This window comes from Hetaerina americana, unplaced genomic scaffold (genome assembly GCF_022747635.1).
Source record: "Hetaerina americana unplaced genomic scaffold, ioHetAmer1.1.p SCAF_3, whole genome shotgun sequence".
Taxonomy (NCBI): Eukaryota; Metazoa; Arthropoda; class Insecta; order Odonata; family Calopterygidae; genus Hetaerina; species Hetaerina americana.
The window spans coordinates 58,027,913-58,045,326 of NW_027286874.1; the positions used below are offsets into that span (position 1 = coordinate 58,027,913).

The 17,414-nt window shown below is 35.6% G+C and overlaps 1 protein-coding gene across 2 annotated transcripts in view; it reads left to right on the forward strand.

Annotated features, from left to right (window-relative positions):
• Positions 1-15,028, forward strand: part of LOC139690585 (uncharacterized) — a 33,597-nt gene extending 18,569 nt beyond the window's left edge. For both annotated transcript variants that reach the window (XM_071588064.1, XM_071588065.1), the window contains 3 exons: positions 5,483-5,955; positions 10,017-10,293; positions 13,698-15,028. In XM_071588064.1, the coding sequence (XP_071444165.1) occupies positions 5,483-5,955; positions 10,017-10,253 (710 nt within the window). In that variant the 3' untranslated portion in view covers positions 10,254-10,293; positions 13,698-15,028. The remainder of the gene's footprint in view (positions 1-5,482; positions 5,956-10,016; positions 10,294-13,697) is intronic.
• Positions 15,029-17,414: the final 2,386 nt, after the last annotated feature.

The window sequence follows — 17,414 nt, forward strand, 5'->3', positions numbered from 1 at the left end:
AAAGGAGGTACTCCGATCACTCATACGAGGATGAGCTAATTGCTCGTCTGCATGAAACTACAGAAAGGAAAACTTCCCTTCTATTATGAGAAGATCAGGGTGAATGTACTGACAGTGATGTAGAATTTGTGAAGACAAGCGAAGGTATAAAATTGTGTATTCAAGTAACAATGATGGAGATGCAGGTGGTAGCACTGTGAATTTAGACAAGACACCTAGTGAAAAAAAGGTTTATAGTGGAAAATGATAAATAAAAGTGAAAAGCCCTATCTGTGCATGACCCTGAAGAATCTGAAAGAATGTGAAGAGCCTAAAAGAATCCCATTCCCTAGTCAGTTGTGTGTTGGACCTCAAGTTCCTTCAGAATGTGCCATTGGACTTTCTGCAATTGTTTTTTACTGAGACATTGATATAAAAATGTAAAGGATGAGAAAAGAGACTATGCTAGGCATAAAATTAGCCAGAAAAATTTAAAATAATTGGAAATATGTGAAGGCAGAAGAAATGGTTTATCTTGGTGCAGTATAAAATACTTAGGGAATATTGAATCACCTTGACTTCCAGAGTAATAGGTCAATGGGTTTTGAGTCTCGTATACCATTTTTTCAATATGTTTTAGAACAGGAGAGATTATTGCAAATATTTTGTATGTTGCCCTCGTTTTGAAAACTATAAAAATTCAAATAAAGATTTGAGAACAATAACAGAGTAGGTAAACTCCACATCATATCTGGAAATGAAATTTAGGGAGAGATTCTGTCATGGTATGGAGATTGCTCTTGATGAAGCTGTTGTTTGTTTCAAGGGAAAGATATACGAGGGTCATCCGGAAAGTAGTACCCGTTCGTGAAATAAAGACACAAAAGTAAATATTAACAAACATAAAAAATTTTATTTGAAAGAGGATACTTTAAACTACTTCTCAACATAATCTCCAAGCAAATTAAGGCATTTGTCATAACGTGTGACAAGTTTCTGTATTCCTGCTGCATAGTCCTTCGCCGCCAGCTCATTGAGATACGCGAGGGACCCATCTTGCACAAATTTTTGCATAATGCAGATGGTGTTTAACAATTTCATGAACAATTGTTCGAGAAACATTGGGAAAATGCTCACAGATGTCATCAATTGTGACGCGCCGATCGTTCCTCACGAATTCGTCAACTGAGCTCACCAGTTGGTCTGTAATGACAGACGGTCTCTCCGAACGCTCATCGTCGTGTGTGTTCCCCCTCCCCATGTTGAAGTTGCGACACCACCGCCGAACAGACGACTCGTCCATTACACTGTCTCCATACACCTCCTTTAATTGGCGATGAATATCACATGGGCGAACGTTTCTTGCATTGAGGAATTTAATCACTGCCCTCACTTCACAACTGGCGGCGTTCTCAATTTTTTTAAACATTGTAAACAATCACAGAAACAACACAGGCAATGCTAGCGTCACGCAACTTGGCTCAGAGAAGGCAGACAAGCCACTGAAGCTATCTGACCTCGTCCAGCGGCTACTCGCGTCGTCAGCACTTCATGCGGCACGAACGGGTACTACTTTCCGGATGACCCTCGTACTTCATCATTTGTAATCCTAAAAAGTCAACAAAATGGGTTAATTAGTTTATATGTTCTCTCAGATTCATAATGTGGTTATTTATATTCACTTGTTCCTTATTATTGTGGAATAACATTGAAACCTTTGTAAGACCTGATCTCTTTTTTAGCCGAATAGTTAGTAGGTTGTAAATCTTAAAACTTGATGCTCAACGGTATCAATTCTTCTTCACTGATAAATAATACACTAGTTTTACTCTTACAAGGGAATTGCTCTGGGAGAAAACTCGCTTGACAGGGACAGTAAAGCCCAATAGGAAAGACAATCCAACTGTTATCAAAGACCCAAAGCTGGAAGTGGAGCCAAAAATGGAGAGAAAGTGGCATACAGGAATGAAAATGTAATGCTTCTTGCATGGAAAGGCAAGGGGATAATCAAAATTCTCAGTAAATGGGAGGTGGTACTCAAACCCTTAGAGTTTTATAATCATCCACAGGGCTAGGGCAACATTAAGATGGAAAGCTCCATATAAGCACACCTCACCCTAGCGAAAAACAAAGATTATGTCATATTTTTCAAACAGAAAAGTCAAGGGTGGAAGAAGAGAGACATTATATTCGCGAGACATGTGAATGTAATCCAGGTTTTCCTGTGGATGAATGTTTAAAAAAAATATCACAGCAGGAAAAATAATATAAATAAAAACTACTGTATTCATTTCAATTCAACAATTTCAGAGTGTAAAAATCATTCGCCTCCAGTCAAGGCGAATGATTTTTACACTCTGAAATTGTTCTATTAAAATGCACATTAGCGGATGACTCCGTTGAAAGTTACTGTTGCGGCATCTCCCGCAGTTTCTTTGGAAATTTACTGTATTCATATCAAGGAATTTTAGCTCGGCTATAGTTTTCATTCACTTTCTATATTTATGCTAAAATTTGTGTAGAAAATCCAAATAAATGAGTTTATATGAAAAGAAAATTTAGTTTTTCATTCTAGTGGGGCCATATATAAAACCTTGGTTATTCAAAAATTACATGCTGAGTAAACTGAGGGAATTGAGGAAAAACACCCGAGTGCAAAGGGTTAAGGAAAAATGAGATCTTATTCAATGTTATTCATCCAGAATACTAGATGTGTTATTTTTTTTGCATCATTTTGATTTTGCCGTGGACTTTTTATTTCATGGACATTCTATTGCATTAATACGGACATTTTTTTAATTGAAAACATTGTTATGTATTAGTTGTGGCAGAGGGATGGAATGAAGCCTTTTATGTCCTGAGGTCTCCAAGATGAAAGGATGAAGTCTGGAGCAGAATAGTTTTTTTTAATGGGAGACCTTGGCAGCATTTTTGGTGATTGGCATCATTTGTTTACATTGACGCAATAACTAGCTCTTAGTCTTTTCTGGGGTTAATAACTTTCCATAAAGCCTTTCAAAGTCAGACATTGTAGCCAGCTAGCTATCTTTGAATCTGGAAAAAAAACTGGGAACAGAAAAAACTGTAAAATTCCCAGGGTAAAACTGAAATTGAAAATTTAAATTGCAAACATTCGTGGAAAAATGACTTTTGTATTTTCTTTATTTGGATTTAATTTAAATGAACTTAGCAATTTTTTAAATTTCTGTATTTTCCTATCGATAACGCACACCCAGAACTTTGTAGTTATCGTGAATTTGCATAGATACCGTGTGCCCATGCCTTCATAGTTATCTTGATATACACATACATATAGATGTTGTGCATCTGTATGTACATGCGCCTAAATATTATATATGCGTGTAAAAATTATGTATATTGTGTGTAAATATACATCTATATCCATACAATAATAGATGGTGCGGATGGAACGACCAATGAATACATGAAATCATAATTTCTTGTGGCTATATCTACCAAAAGTATAGAGAAGATTAGAGCTAGGTGATTGACATTAATTCCAAACAACGGAAGGATAAAAAAATAAACAACATTTACAAGCCAACACAACATGCCACCTTATTGCTTTTTCGCTATGATTCGTAAGTCGGAACGATGCATAGCCTTGTGTGCCTTTTTATTTGCAATAAAAAGTAACTTTGGGCAAATCAAATTTAAAAAAATAACAGAATGAATGAAATAGAATTTTCCTGGTTTGTTTGCTTTACTTCGCTGTGTTAGTATTGGCACTCACTGTTCTAAACACCTCAAAGTTCTATGAAAGTGCTGCCTACGTGGTGATTGTTTCAAACCTGAATTGAGTTAAGCTTGTGTAATGTAGAATTTTCTCAAGAAAATTACCCACGCAGAAGAAAATCGTGTACAGCGATGTTTAAGCTAGAAGTCATCAATTTCACAAAAGAAAACGTAAATTGTGAGGCTGCCAGGATTTATCCATTGATAAATCTTTTAAATCAAAGTTACGTTCAAGTTAGGAAAAGTGGATGATGTCTGATATGAAAGACTACACAGAATTGGGAAGGGTTAAAAGGGTGTCTTACGAAGAAATGAGCCGTTGGATCCTGTAAATTTGGCAGGGTGTCAGAGTGGCTGGTGTAAAAAATGGATTTGAAAAATCTTTAGGCAATATTTAAATGCCAGTGCTGGACAATGAAGAAGAGGTAACTTAAGAGATTGAACTCGGTCATGTGCCTGAAGAGACAATCAATGCACTTATTCATTTAACTGTTTTTCAGTTGACGAATTTCTTGGATTCGAGTGGTCAACCTATCCTATCATATATTTATTGGTATGTGTAAATAATACGACGTACTCTACGTATACATGCAGTACTGTGTATTAGAATGAAGAAGTACTACATATTACAATAAATGAAGTATAGAAATTTTTGTTTCTTCTTTTCCTCATGGATTTATGAGATGAAATAACTGTAGAAGTAGCAGATCTGTATAAAATAGAATGCAATTACAAAGGTATGCTTCCAGTCTAATTTATTTTTGCAATAATCTTTTTTAAATTATTGTGTGCATAGGTATGTAAATGTTAGGATTTTTTCAAATTTCATTACATAACACGCATCATCATAATTTGATAATCTGAACATTTTTGTATTGATAAAGCTCGCGTTACCGATGGGGAAATACGGTAGTAGCTTTCACTGTGTTTTCTGTGCTGTAAGAAGTGAGAGAACTGTCTGAGTTTGAAGATGAATTTGTGCAGTTAACTAGAATTACAAGGTGTAGCACTTAACAAAACAACTTCATAGTAATTGTTAGGTACTTACTTCTGTGAGTGAAAAAACACAGAAGATAAGCTCTTCATAATAGGAATATATTGTTTGCAGCAACATTGTGCCTACTGATATTTTTTCTTAATTTAGAAGGCATGAAATATTTCCCAATTTATAAAAAGCATTTCAAACTTTTACATAATTCTGTTATTTATTTTTTTTTTAAACAGCTAATCATCAAGGAAATATAATTTCCAAACAAGGATATTGTGATTCAAATCCATAATGAGCTTGCATTAATAGTTGTTCACTTGCTTGTATTTCCTGAATGCTAGATGCTTAAAATTAACTTTTTGGATGACTTTAAAAAGGTGAAGAAATGCTGAAAAGTGTACTGAGCTAAAAGTAGGTTACGTTTAAGATTTTTAAAATCTACCCTAAAATAATTTGTTTTTTTTCTTTGTTTTTCCTAAGGACTTGTTGAACGACCCATTTGTTACAGTTAGGGTTCTTATGAAATTTCATACTCAAGGAAATAAAAAGTATGATCCATTATGAGTAAAAACTCATGCATTTTAGTATTCATATTTATCGAAAAGTATTAAATGTGTACTTGTGTATATTTTGAATGTTTGTCGTCCATTTCTAAATAATAAAACCAGGGTGAATTTTCCAATTCTCAAAACTTTTATATCTTAAATATTTTATTTAAATGTAATCATAAACCTTTTACAAATATGCCTGTTTTTTTAGTTCCCAGTTGTAGCAGTAATAGTAGCAGTGGCAGTGGCAAAAGTAAACAGAAAAATTCCAGCCCAGAACCAGTGAGTGAAACCAAAACTTACCCTTGTAAAGTGTGTGGTAAGAGTTTCAACAATTACCATGGCCTCAACTCCCACATGCGATTTCATCAGGAGAATTCCGGCGGATATAAGTGTGAGCTTTGTGGGAAATTGTTTCCATCACGAAATAAACTCAGTATGCACATGTCTTCACATTCTGCAGTGTATCGTTGTGGTATTTGCTCTCAAGCCTTTGGTCTTGTTGAGGAGTTGAAAAAGCATGTTAGTCAGTGTATGGCAGCTCAGAAGGGTGGAGGTGGAACAACATCAAACTACTTCCATTGCAATGCCTGTCCTGAAGTATTCAGTCTTCTTGAACAGCTGGCAGGCCACATCAAATGCCATGCTGATGAATACCCTCATGCCTGCAGTGAATGCTACAAAGTAAGTATCTTTAAATTTAAGTTTAAGTGGTGAAGTGTCTTTTTTTTCATTTTTATGTTATGCCAGTGAACATAGTGTGTGGAGATAGATAGCTTTTTAATTGTTTTTTTCTTATTCTGATGGCGTCTAGCAAAGCTAAGTTTAAGATTCAAAAGTATAATAGTAATAAGCAGTTTATCTAATGGGATGGAAGTACAACTATGTGAGTTGACCAGTGTTTACATCAAGTTTTGCATTGTGGGTGCAAAAGAAAAACAAAGGAACAAAAATGCTCAGCATAAGCATAGTGCCATAAAAGCTGTAAAATGACAAACACCATAGTATTAACACTATTTCTAACCTATAATTCTTGTCAAGTATTTTGGAGTAACGGGAAAACAAAATTTCTAGTTCATACCCCGCAAAAGGTCCATAGCGAACGGACACAAAAAACACTTTGCATGTATGTGCATGGTATGGATAAAAAGCTTGGGAACAATTTTTCCTTATGTGACTATGTTGCAACATGCTGTCACTGTGCAGGCTTGGGGGTATGACCTTCAACACATGCCAAGTACCAAGAGTAGGGAGCATTCATTCAGGCTAGATTATGTTTTTTAGTGGACCCCTGTCGAGTGACTTGATGCAAGTGCAAAATGCAGCAAACGATTGAACAGTGGTATGCCATCAAATATTTATTGGACTGCAGATATTGGGTATGGAGACGTTGGGCATGATTCGCCTAGTGTTCAAGGATGTAAACATTTCACAAAGTTTTTAAGTGGTGCAAGCTCTTCAAAGATAGCCAAGAGAGTGTGGAGGGCGAGCCTTGTGCTGGATGGCTGTCAACATCAGGAACCGACAACAACTTGCAATATGGGCATGAAGTGCTGAATTCAGTCTCAGTTGAGTGTGCAAATGATCCCTGATCATATTGGTATTGATAAGATGACAGTGCCTACCATTATCACTGAAAATTTGGCGATGAGAAAGATCTGTGCCAAGTCGGGACTTGGCACCAGCAGACTCATTTCCTATTCCCAAAAATGAAATCCTCCCTCAAAGGACACCACTATGGGATCTATAAAGCCATCAAAGAAGCTTGCACGCATAACCCTTAAGGGCCTTCCAGAATCCACCTACCAGGGAGCCTTCGAGTTGTTGAAAAGCCACTGGCAAAAGTATGTCGATGCTCAAGGGATGTACTTAGAAGAATTATGAGGCATTATAGCAATATCTGAAATATATTTTTAAGAAAATTTTCCCAATACTTTTTATACAAACCATGTACTATAAAAACACCCACCCACTTTAAACTACAAATTACAGAAGAGAAAATGCTATGCGGTGATGAAATATTGACTGTTCAGTCCTTTCGAAGTGTATAAAAGAAATCAAGCATCTCAAAAGGCAAAAAAAGTCAACACCTGGCTCCAAGTACACCATACCAATTTTACTTAAGATGGACCTCACTACTACACCTTCATTCTGCTTCACGCTTGTTGAATGCTCTAATTACCTTCTTTCCCCCTAAACTCTGAAGTTATCCACATAAACAGGGTTGATCTAATCAAAACCATCAATGAATAAGCACATGGCTCACACATTGCTGCAGGCAACCTGTTTCACTTAATGTTTTAAATGCTTGTGTTAGTCCTGACCTACCCTATTTCAGCCATAAAGACTTCTCTTCAGCATACAAACGTATGGGACTCAGTGTGGCATCCTCACTTAATACCTCATGGCACCAGGCTCCAAACATCGATTGCAATGCTCACATTGTGTGCATTTCTTTAGGTTTCGGACTTATTGGCTCCCTTGGGCTCAAAAATGTCCACCCTTCTCTTTCAGGGCTCTTCCACTGCACTCTCTTCTGTTCTGTCTGTGTCATTACAGCTCTCGTTCTCTTTCTGTCTAAAGAGTTAAAGTTGCATCTACAGTTGGTCTCTCATCTATCTCTAAAATGGAAAACCTCCTAATTGAAAATTACATCTGTGCTAATTAATACGTATCTTCTTTAGCCTCCATAGTTAGTAGTATTTGGTCCATTCAGGATAGTGCGTGATCACGCACTTGTAAGCTCCTATGTCCAACTTCCTTCCCTTCACACCAATCCAAGCCTGAAAGTTAAACATTTTTGTGCCTTGAAGTTTTAAGGCTTCTTTTTCTCTTTAACTTTGATGGTATTCTCTTTCCTTCCTTATGATGAACTCCTGTTCTTGATAAAAGCAGCTGTGCTTAACACCTTGTCTCAGAACTTGTGTGGAACCTTCAGACTATAAGCATCCAACGCACTATATCGAAAAGGGTTCTGCTCTATAATTTGTATCTGTATAGTGGGGTATGGTTAGTCTTCTGTTGATTCCACATTATTCCAAATGACTTTAACAATCATTTCCTATGCATTTGCCTGTATGATTACCTTTAAGGAATATGATTTTTTTTCCTGGAAGGTCTCTATCTGGTTCTGAAATATTTTGAACTCCAAGAAAAGCATCTCTAATTATTGTCAGCATTTTGAAAAGCACAAGTTGGAAAATTCATCTCTTAAATTTATTGTATATTGTGAATCTCCTTCAAATATTAGGATTGATCTTCCCAACAAAATCTGAGAGCACTAAATTTGAGGACCAGTTGCTTTTATTGACCCACTCTTATGATATGGTCTTATCTTCATCTTTCCTTGAACACAGGTGTTACATTTACTGCGGTTTTCCTCAACTGAATTGTCACGGAGACATGCCAATTTCACAGTGAATACTTTTCATGGTTTCCCAGATTTCCCTTGAAATTCCAACTGCCCCATATCATCAAAATAAAAATAATGATCTAGCTTATTCTTTTTATGCCTTTTGAGGAGTCGTAGATAAATGTAGTTGATTGATAATATGCTCTTGACTGAACTGATCCCCGCCCAACTTTGTAATCTTAGATTAATGACTAACTTGCTGGTGTTACATAAATTTTTGTTTTAGTATATTCTAAATGAAATTGCATAAACTGTAAATTTTATATTAATTTTATATATGTGAACATTGATATTTTGCAAATGCCTACAGACAGGGTGCGGCGCTTATCTTCGGACAAATTTTATTTTGAATTTCCCGCCATATCGTAGCCCCACTGGCCTTCTTGAAAGCTATAGGCATCTGGAAAACAGTCATAACCTCAAAATAGCTGAGATACCATGTACAAGTTTGGAGTACAATCGAAAAGCCCTTATTATTGAAAGTGTTCGTGCTGGGCATTCGTCCAGTGAAATAGTTCGATTCTTCGGGTATCCCAGATCAACTGTTTACGATATTGTGGCTAAGTATAATGCTTGAGAGAAGTCTGGGGAAGGTTTCACTAACCCAGCGAGGAAACCTCATTCAAGGAAAGACTCGGGCACTGATTTCAGAGGAATTTAGCCAATTTGCATATTTTGAAGAATTTTGTGAAACTGTGAATGGTAACTGTGGCCTTGGGGAGACGTCTTTCAACAGGATAGTGCACCAACTCATACGATTCATTTATTCGAAAACTGGATCTCAGGTAACATTGACATGTTCTGGTCAAAGGAGTTTTCGCCCCCGAATAACCCTGACTTGACCCCCTCGACTATTATGTTTGCAGCGTAGATTAGAGTTATCAATAAGATGAGGCACCCTAATGTCGCATTGCTATCATAGCAGCATTCGCTACTATGGACAGCACGCTGTTTTAAAGCGTGCATGTGTTTGATTCAGGACAAGATTGGAGGCGGTCATTGCAACTGAAGGGGGTTACATTGAGTAATGTTATTCTTGACAGATACTACTTGTGTATTCAAAAGGAATTTCATTCGTATTATTTAAATACATTTTCTTTTCAACAAAAGTTTCATTTGTCTGGATTTAACTGCCGTACCCAGTATATGAAAATATCTTTTGATTAGGTGCTCATTAATGATGGTTGTTTGTGCACTTTTTTGTTTTTATAAATAAACATTACTTCATATTAATACTATTTTGGTCTTTGGATTGTTATTCAAGTGACAAATTATGGGAAGTTCCGAAGACACTTCTGAACACTAACTGAATTTCTCTAATTTTTTTATGTAGGTATTTGCGCATCTAGCACAACTCAACCGCCACATGGCCAGTCATGGTATAGATAACTCTGTTAGAAACACTTGCAAAATTTGCCACAAAACTTTCAGTAACCGTGGTTCTTTGGAAAAACATACAGTTGTGCATACTGGAGAAAAGAAGTTTGAATGCCCATACTGCATGCAGAGATTTTCCCAGAAATCCAGTCTTCATCGTCATAAACTTACCCAACATGAAACAAAGATGTAAATTCTTGAAAATGTGTAATTTGCCGCATTGTTTATTAAAGGTAAGCTGAAGATTTTTTATTTATCTAATTAATGAAAGAATTGAGAAAACCAGGAAATCGTAACAGATTTCACTTTTTGTGTGTTGGAAAATAAAAATAGCATCTTAATAGGTGAGCAGTTTAACAATATTATTTTTTGAGGGATTTCATTGGCCAATAGTGAAGAAGATGAAATGAGAGATGATTAGAGATGGAAATGGTTACTTGGGGCTTGTTCACTTACTGGAGAATCCTTTGACAGATGGCACATGTAGGACCAGTTGGATGTTGTTGGCACTTTTTTTGTCTGAGCAGCGCAAGATAAAATGTGGTCACTATGCTAGGGATGTAGTGTGACAGAAGGTAAGAGAATGTATTGAAGAACAATGTAGTAAAGTTCTACAGGTGCCAATCATTGAAGGAGATCTCCAGTGAGCAAACAGCTGGAGGGGATCTCCAAGGAGGGAGTAAGCCCCATTAGCCACCATTTCCCTGTTTAATCCTCTCTCATACCTCATCCCACCCAATGTCATCTCTAGTTCATTATCAGTGACTATTAGCATATTCCCAAAAATAATATTTCAATTTTTCCTTTTTAACAGTTTTAAAAAGATATTGTTTTCAGTAAAATGTCATCCTTAGTACCCATTTTTCAATTGCTGAAATCAATGTATTATGACATCAAATATGTGAAATGGTTTATATTTTTAAAATACTAATTGGATTGTAACACTTTGCCATCATTGACATTGTTGTTTGTTTTGCTACAGCTTCATTTTAGTTCTTATTTTAAAATAAATTATGTTTTCGGTGGTAATTTTTTAAATTGGTTTCTACTGTTTAACGTAAGTTTTGGTTGGACACAGAGCGAACATCATTAATAGTAATTAATTTTAGTTTTTTCTTATCCTGTCTTCCACTGTGGAATGAACAAGGGCAATCCCAAAAGTAAGGTCTCCAATTTTTAAAAATATAAATGTTTATTTTCAATAATTGATATATCATTGCTTGAACATTCCTATGTTACTCATCTTCCTAACACTGCCAAGTCCAACTCCCCTTCCACAACTCATACCTTAGCTGTCTGAGAAATTTACAGGTTGTGGATGTCTCCTATCCCTCTAATTTCATCTTATATTCTGCAATACATTCATTAATTCTCTCCAGTCCACTGTTTCAAATACCTTCTCAAAATCTACAAAACAAGCAAAAACATCCTGATTTGTATTCTTTTGTTCCTCACTATTATGGATCTCATTACTGCTATGGCATCACGCATGCCTCTCCCCTTACTGAACCCAAACTGATCATCCCTTAAGTAATTATTTGCTCTGCTCTCCATTTAATTGATGGTTCTGAGAACAACTGTTCTGTATGCCTTACCTTTTTTTGGAATAGGAACTAACACTGATCTGACAAAATCTTCTTGCCGAATTCCTCCGTCATAAATGTTATGAATCAGTCCATGAATCTCTTCCTTCCAAGTTTTTGTAATCTCTTTAGTAGTTCTGTGGGTATATTATCTACCTTCATGGCTTTATTTGATTTTAATTCTTTTATGACCTTTCTGTCTTGCCATCAGGTATGCTTCCCTAAGCTATCATCTACTTCATATTCTCATTCTTTTCAAGTTTGTGGGGCAATGTCTTTACCATATACATGTAGTTCTTCCATGTATTCTTTCCTTCTCCCTCGGATCTTTTCTGGTTCAACTAATATTTTTCCCGATTTTTCTGCGATTGTTAACTCAGATTTTTCCTTCTTGCTTCCTGACAATGATTTATCCTTCCTATATAGTGCACCAATTTCATCCTTCCTCTGCAAACTTTCCATTACCTTGCATGACCCCCTCCAACTATTAGTTTTCTGCCTCAGTTTGTTATTATTCCATTCTTCTATCTAACTCTGTTTAAGTTTTTCCCTTTCCTTATTGTCTTATCTTTTTAATCATCCCATGTTTAATAGTTGGTTTTATTGTCCTTTTCCTGTTCACTAGGTAGGCCAGCAACATTCTCTTTTGATCTAACACACCCAAAATCAGTGTCTCCTCTTTGCACCAATTGCCTGATGTAATGACATTTTACGTTTATGTGCCTAATCTTATCAGATATTTATGTTAATTCAAAAATGCACATTCCTCCAGTGTTGTCTGCAAAAATTCTGCATGACTTCGGTACAAACCTTTCTTATTCTAAACTCTGCAAGAAATGCCTTAACTTACAAACACTGTTATACATGCAAACATAGTTATGTATTCCACGTGAGTAGATGATGTAGCTACACATTTATTGTTTCTATTGCTCCAACAAACTGCAACTCTATTCAAATCCCAATCAGACTAATTATGTCTCAGAAGATCAGGACAATCAGCCACTTGGGCTGCTAATGCTAAAGAGGGTTGATTATGGAGAATTCTCTACTCCTGTCCAAAAATTAATGAGAAAGAATGAGTTCGCATTTACAACAGTTTAATATTGTGAGGAATATATTATGACCAAGCTCTGATAGTAGAGCAATTGTGAGTTGTACATCCTAAAATAAAGAAAGAAAAAGTATTTCAAATGAGAAAGAATTTAATTGAATGAAGAATACAATGTATCTTTCCACTGTCCTTTATTCACGTACAACCGGTTTCAACGCTCAAGGGTCATCATCAGGTACCTGGTGAATAAAGGACAGTGGAAAGATACATTGTATTCTTCATTTAATTAAAATGAATTTCCGCAAGGTTGAGCCGGGAACAATTGAATATTGAGAAAGAATTTCTTCAAACATTCTAGCAGTCTCAGAAAAAGCCATGTCATCATTTTGTCACCAAGAGAGCACTTTTGAGAACAGAGAATTCTAAAGGACAGCTGTGAGTATTGGAATATGGATGCAATATTTATAATTTGAAAGTTTTAGGCAATAACATGCCAAAATTGTGCCATATTAGTATATTTAATGTGTTCCAGAGTTTAAAAAATGCATTGAGACCTATTGTGATGAGATGGAATCCCAGCAGACATAGTTTGTAAGCAAAAAAATTGCCTTGGAGTTATCATGGGCAGAACTACATAATGAAGTATGCAGTATGAACTAAATAGGGAAATAAGTTGAGAATGATTGGCCTAGTATTAAAGAAATGCATGTGAGCCTGGGCCATATTAGACAAAACTTTGGTTTGCAAAGGAAATCTGGACAAAATTATAAATGTAGTATGCCTAATTGAGTAATAGTAAACACTCTACTTCTACATTATCAAGCCGTGCCCTACTTTGCCATCCATTGAAAGGCACTGCTCTGAGATTACACACATTGAGATGCTTTTCCATGTTTAATGTGAGAATAAGGTTCTTAGCATTGAGTAACTAGAATGCAGTTGAATCATTGACTAATGCAGTGTGATTTGTTGTTCTAAAGCTATTTTTTCTTATTTATTGCAGGAATACATTTCATCACTCAGGAAGTTTCTCCATTTCTTAGCTTGGAGATAAAGTGTACAAGAGATGTTAAGTTTGGAGAAAATGTTTCATAAATATAAGTTGAATAAGAATTGAAGTCCACTAAATGCTTGGATTGCTACCTTTCTTAATATATCCACGAGTCCTTTAAACATCAGTTCAATGGCATATCCAGTTTCTGTCACAATTTCTTTTTCTGTTTCAAGCTGCCCAGCAGATTCATCCTGTCTCAATTAGCTCTCTCATAACTTTGTGTTACTGATCTTAAAACTCTGTTGAAATTTTGTATGGCTAGTGATAATTTTGAAAAAGTATTCCATTGTGGTGGTTATGACCCATTGTTAATCTGCGATATATGTGTATGATATAATGTGGTTCTGCCAACAATTGTAAATTTAGCCATATACAAATGAATGGAATCCACTCTTGTAAAAATGATTTTATAGACCGTCGTATGGAGTATATAATTAGATGTTAAACAAGATATATAACTTGAAGGGAGTCCAGGTGGTGATTAATGATTGATAATTCACATGCTTCCGAATTTTTGTTGTAAACCAATGGAAATGTTTTGTTGAAAGATGATGTTAGGGTTGTTTACATTTTCATATGTAATGCAGATTGTTATACCACAGTATTCAACCTTGGTTAGAATAGTGTAAATCGTTTTTCAAAAGTCATTGTTTGAAAGTTGGTCGTGGTAATCACTGCATCATCACCTGTGGGTTAAATCCTCTTCAGTATAACAAAACCTCTTCATTATTTCATGTGTTGGCAGTTTTCATCTGATTTTGTTGTAAATATTTTTATGCACTGTTCTATTTGGACTAATTCATTGGCTGAAATGAGTGATGTATTGTTTATCTATGATGCTAATTTATTTCAAGTATGATTTATAAATTTTAGAGAAACCTGCCTCTTAAATATGTCAAATGAATTATATTTACATTAACTCTAATTTTATTTTAAATAAAGCATGTACGCACTGCAGAAGTCAGAATCTGAATGTTTAGAATCTAATAATCCCATCGCATTTGGGATGTAACTTTTGAAAAGTATTAAATTTCATTACAAACCTTCTAATTTTTCATATTGGTCCATATTATTATGAAACATGCACTGTTGGCTATTAGGAAATGACATTTGAATCATTACATAATTAGATCCATACCATAAGATTAGCCATATCCTGATAAATAAATAAAAAGAACTACAGTGGAATGTCATAATATTAGCATAATCCATGTCGTTATCTTTCTCATTCAGGGAAACACTCTTATAGTTCAACAACTTTTTGCATATATATATTTATGTAAAATACAATATTGTATTCAATGCCGGAAAAAAAATTATGCATAAATTGTTTACCAATCATAGATCACGTTCACCTTTTCTTCTATCAAGGAATGAAGCCACGGGAAATGTGAACTCTATTTGTAAAAGGAAGTAAGAATCGAAATATATTAGTAATTATTTATGGCACATATCTAATTCCTTTCTACTAGAAAGCTGTCTAGAGAAATTTAGGTTAAAACGTGACTGAGAATGATCATCAAATAAACTTATCGAGCACATCACCACTGCCTCATTAGGGACATGCCCCTTACTCGTGGTACGATGCAAAAGTTTCCTGTGATCTCCACATCTCATTTAGCCTGCTGTTTGGGACTTAACACTTCTTGTGGAGTTTCTGAATAGCAAACAAGCAGGGGTTTGATTTTAACATCGCTGCTCGAATTTGTGCAAAATAGAAGTGCGAGGCAACCTTTCATTGCCTTGTTGTTGGGCAATGCATTCTCTTCTACTGATATGTGCACAAATATAGATTCGCTTCGGCATCTTCTTCCCTGCGAGAACTGTGGTAGAGACAACTGCAGTAACAGGTATGTAATGAATCTTGGAATTCCCCCCTCCTCGTCAAGACCAATATTTTTGCTCACTGTGTGAGTTGCTCATTACATGAGGTCCCACTGTATTCACATTCATAGTGTATGTCCAAATATGCAACCAGAAGAGCTATCGTGGCATGTAATGTTAAATAAAAATTAATAGGTATCTACTAAGAGTATGAAAGGTAATTCAATTAAACTTGTTGCCATCTGCGCACTGAAGTGATAGACATTAAGGCATGCCAATTAAATTTTAAAATCTGTTAATTCCAAGATGGTACAGATACAAGGGCTATTCTCGTTCATAAACAGTGTAGCATGTTTAAGAATATATATCAGTTGTCACTGAATTATAAAGGTCTTAAATCTAAAAATCTAATTCCTTTTGCAAAATGAATTAATCTGTAAGCACAAGGATATGCTCTAAATTTAACATTAACCAAGGTCCTTAATGATTTTTATTTGTAATTATGGCTTTGAATGGAAAATTACCTTAGAATTTTAAACAGAATGTAGTAATCAAATCTTTGAGCATCATCTACCACCATGGAAAATTTCAGATCTATAACTTACAATGAAATGCATTACAAAGGCTTGCAGATGTACATGATAATTGTTGTAAAATATTGTGTATGCAAACCACAGAAAAACGTTTAGAAGGATTTCCTAATAACCAAGGCCTTTGGCATGTGAAATTCATGCAGGAGTATTAGGGACCTCTGCTTTCCCAGAAAGATATGGGGAGCAGGAAATCTCACAACTTTGGTGAAATGGAGGGTGACTGCAGTCTTATAAGCACTTCCGTCAAGAAAAATTACTCACTAGGGTACCATAACCATAAAGTAATGATATATAAACCATAATTCACCCACTTATCTGAGCATCCATGTTTTGTTCTAATTAAATTCCTGAATTTGAATATAATGTTGAGTTCAAAAGCTGAAGACCCATCAGTTATGAATGTTAAGTTGCTCAACAACATATTAGGTTGAAGTTGAAGCCCTAGGGTTCAATGAGTTCAACTGGCTTATAAAAACCACTTACCTTGACTGGCATTGATCGAAATGCATTGTTTGGGCTGCAGTTTAAAGGAAACTGCTCCATAACTAGGCTTATGCATTTAAAAATATATTATGTGGTGCATTGGTTCGCGAAGGATGCAGATTACAAACCAGGCCTCTATGCTGTGGCACAATATCTATTTTTATTTCCTAAACCCACCACTATTGGTGAGAAAAAATATGACATATACAATGCCTATGCAGAAGTAGTTAGTCCAACAAAAAATATACTTTGATATTAACACGTTTCTGAGTGTTCTTTTTGTTTTCTAAACAGAATAGGCACAAAATTCCAAGACAAGTTAAGCAATCATTTCAGGTTTTAAGCAATTTAAGACATAGGTAAGGTCGTGAGACCATTATAAAAATATTGCCTTCTATTAAATACAGTCTGCTGTGAACCGATTTCTTTGCAGAAGGAACCATAACAGTACTTCTAATTAAGTAAAGCTACTGATGTTTAGCTATGCCCATGGAGTATGTCAAGCACTGATATCTCCTGTCTGGTTCTGTTCAGGACGGATCCTGTTTGACAACTCTGCTAAGGCTTTCAACATTACTGTTGATTACAAAGCATTGAATGGGACACGGAGAAAATTACACACTATGACAGCAGTGCAATCATAGCAAATTTTGCCATATTCCTACAAAATAGGGTATTTTTGTAATTTTCCAAGATATTGTCAGGGTCATGGCTACGCTGAATCCTCAGCTACAGCACAGATATGCATAATAGAATATGCTTCTGA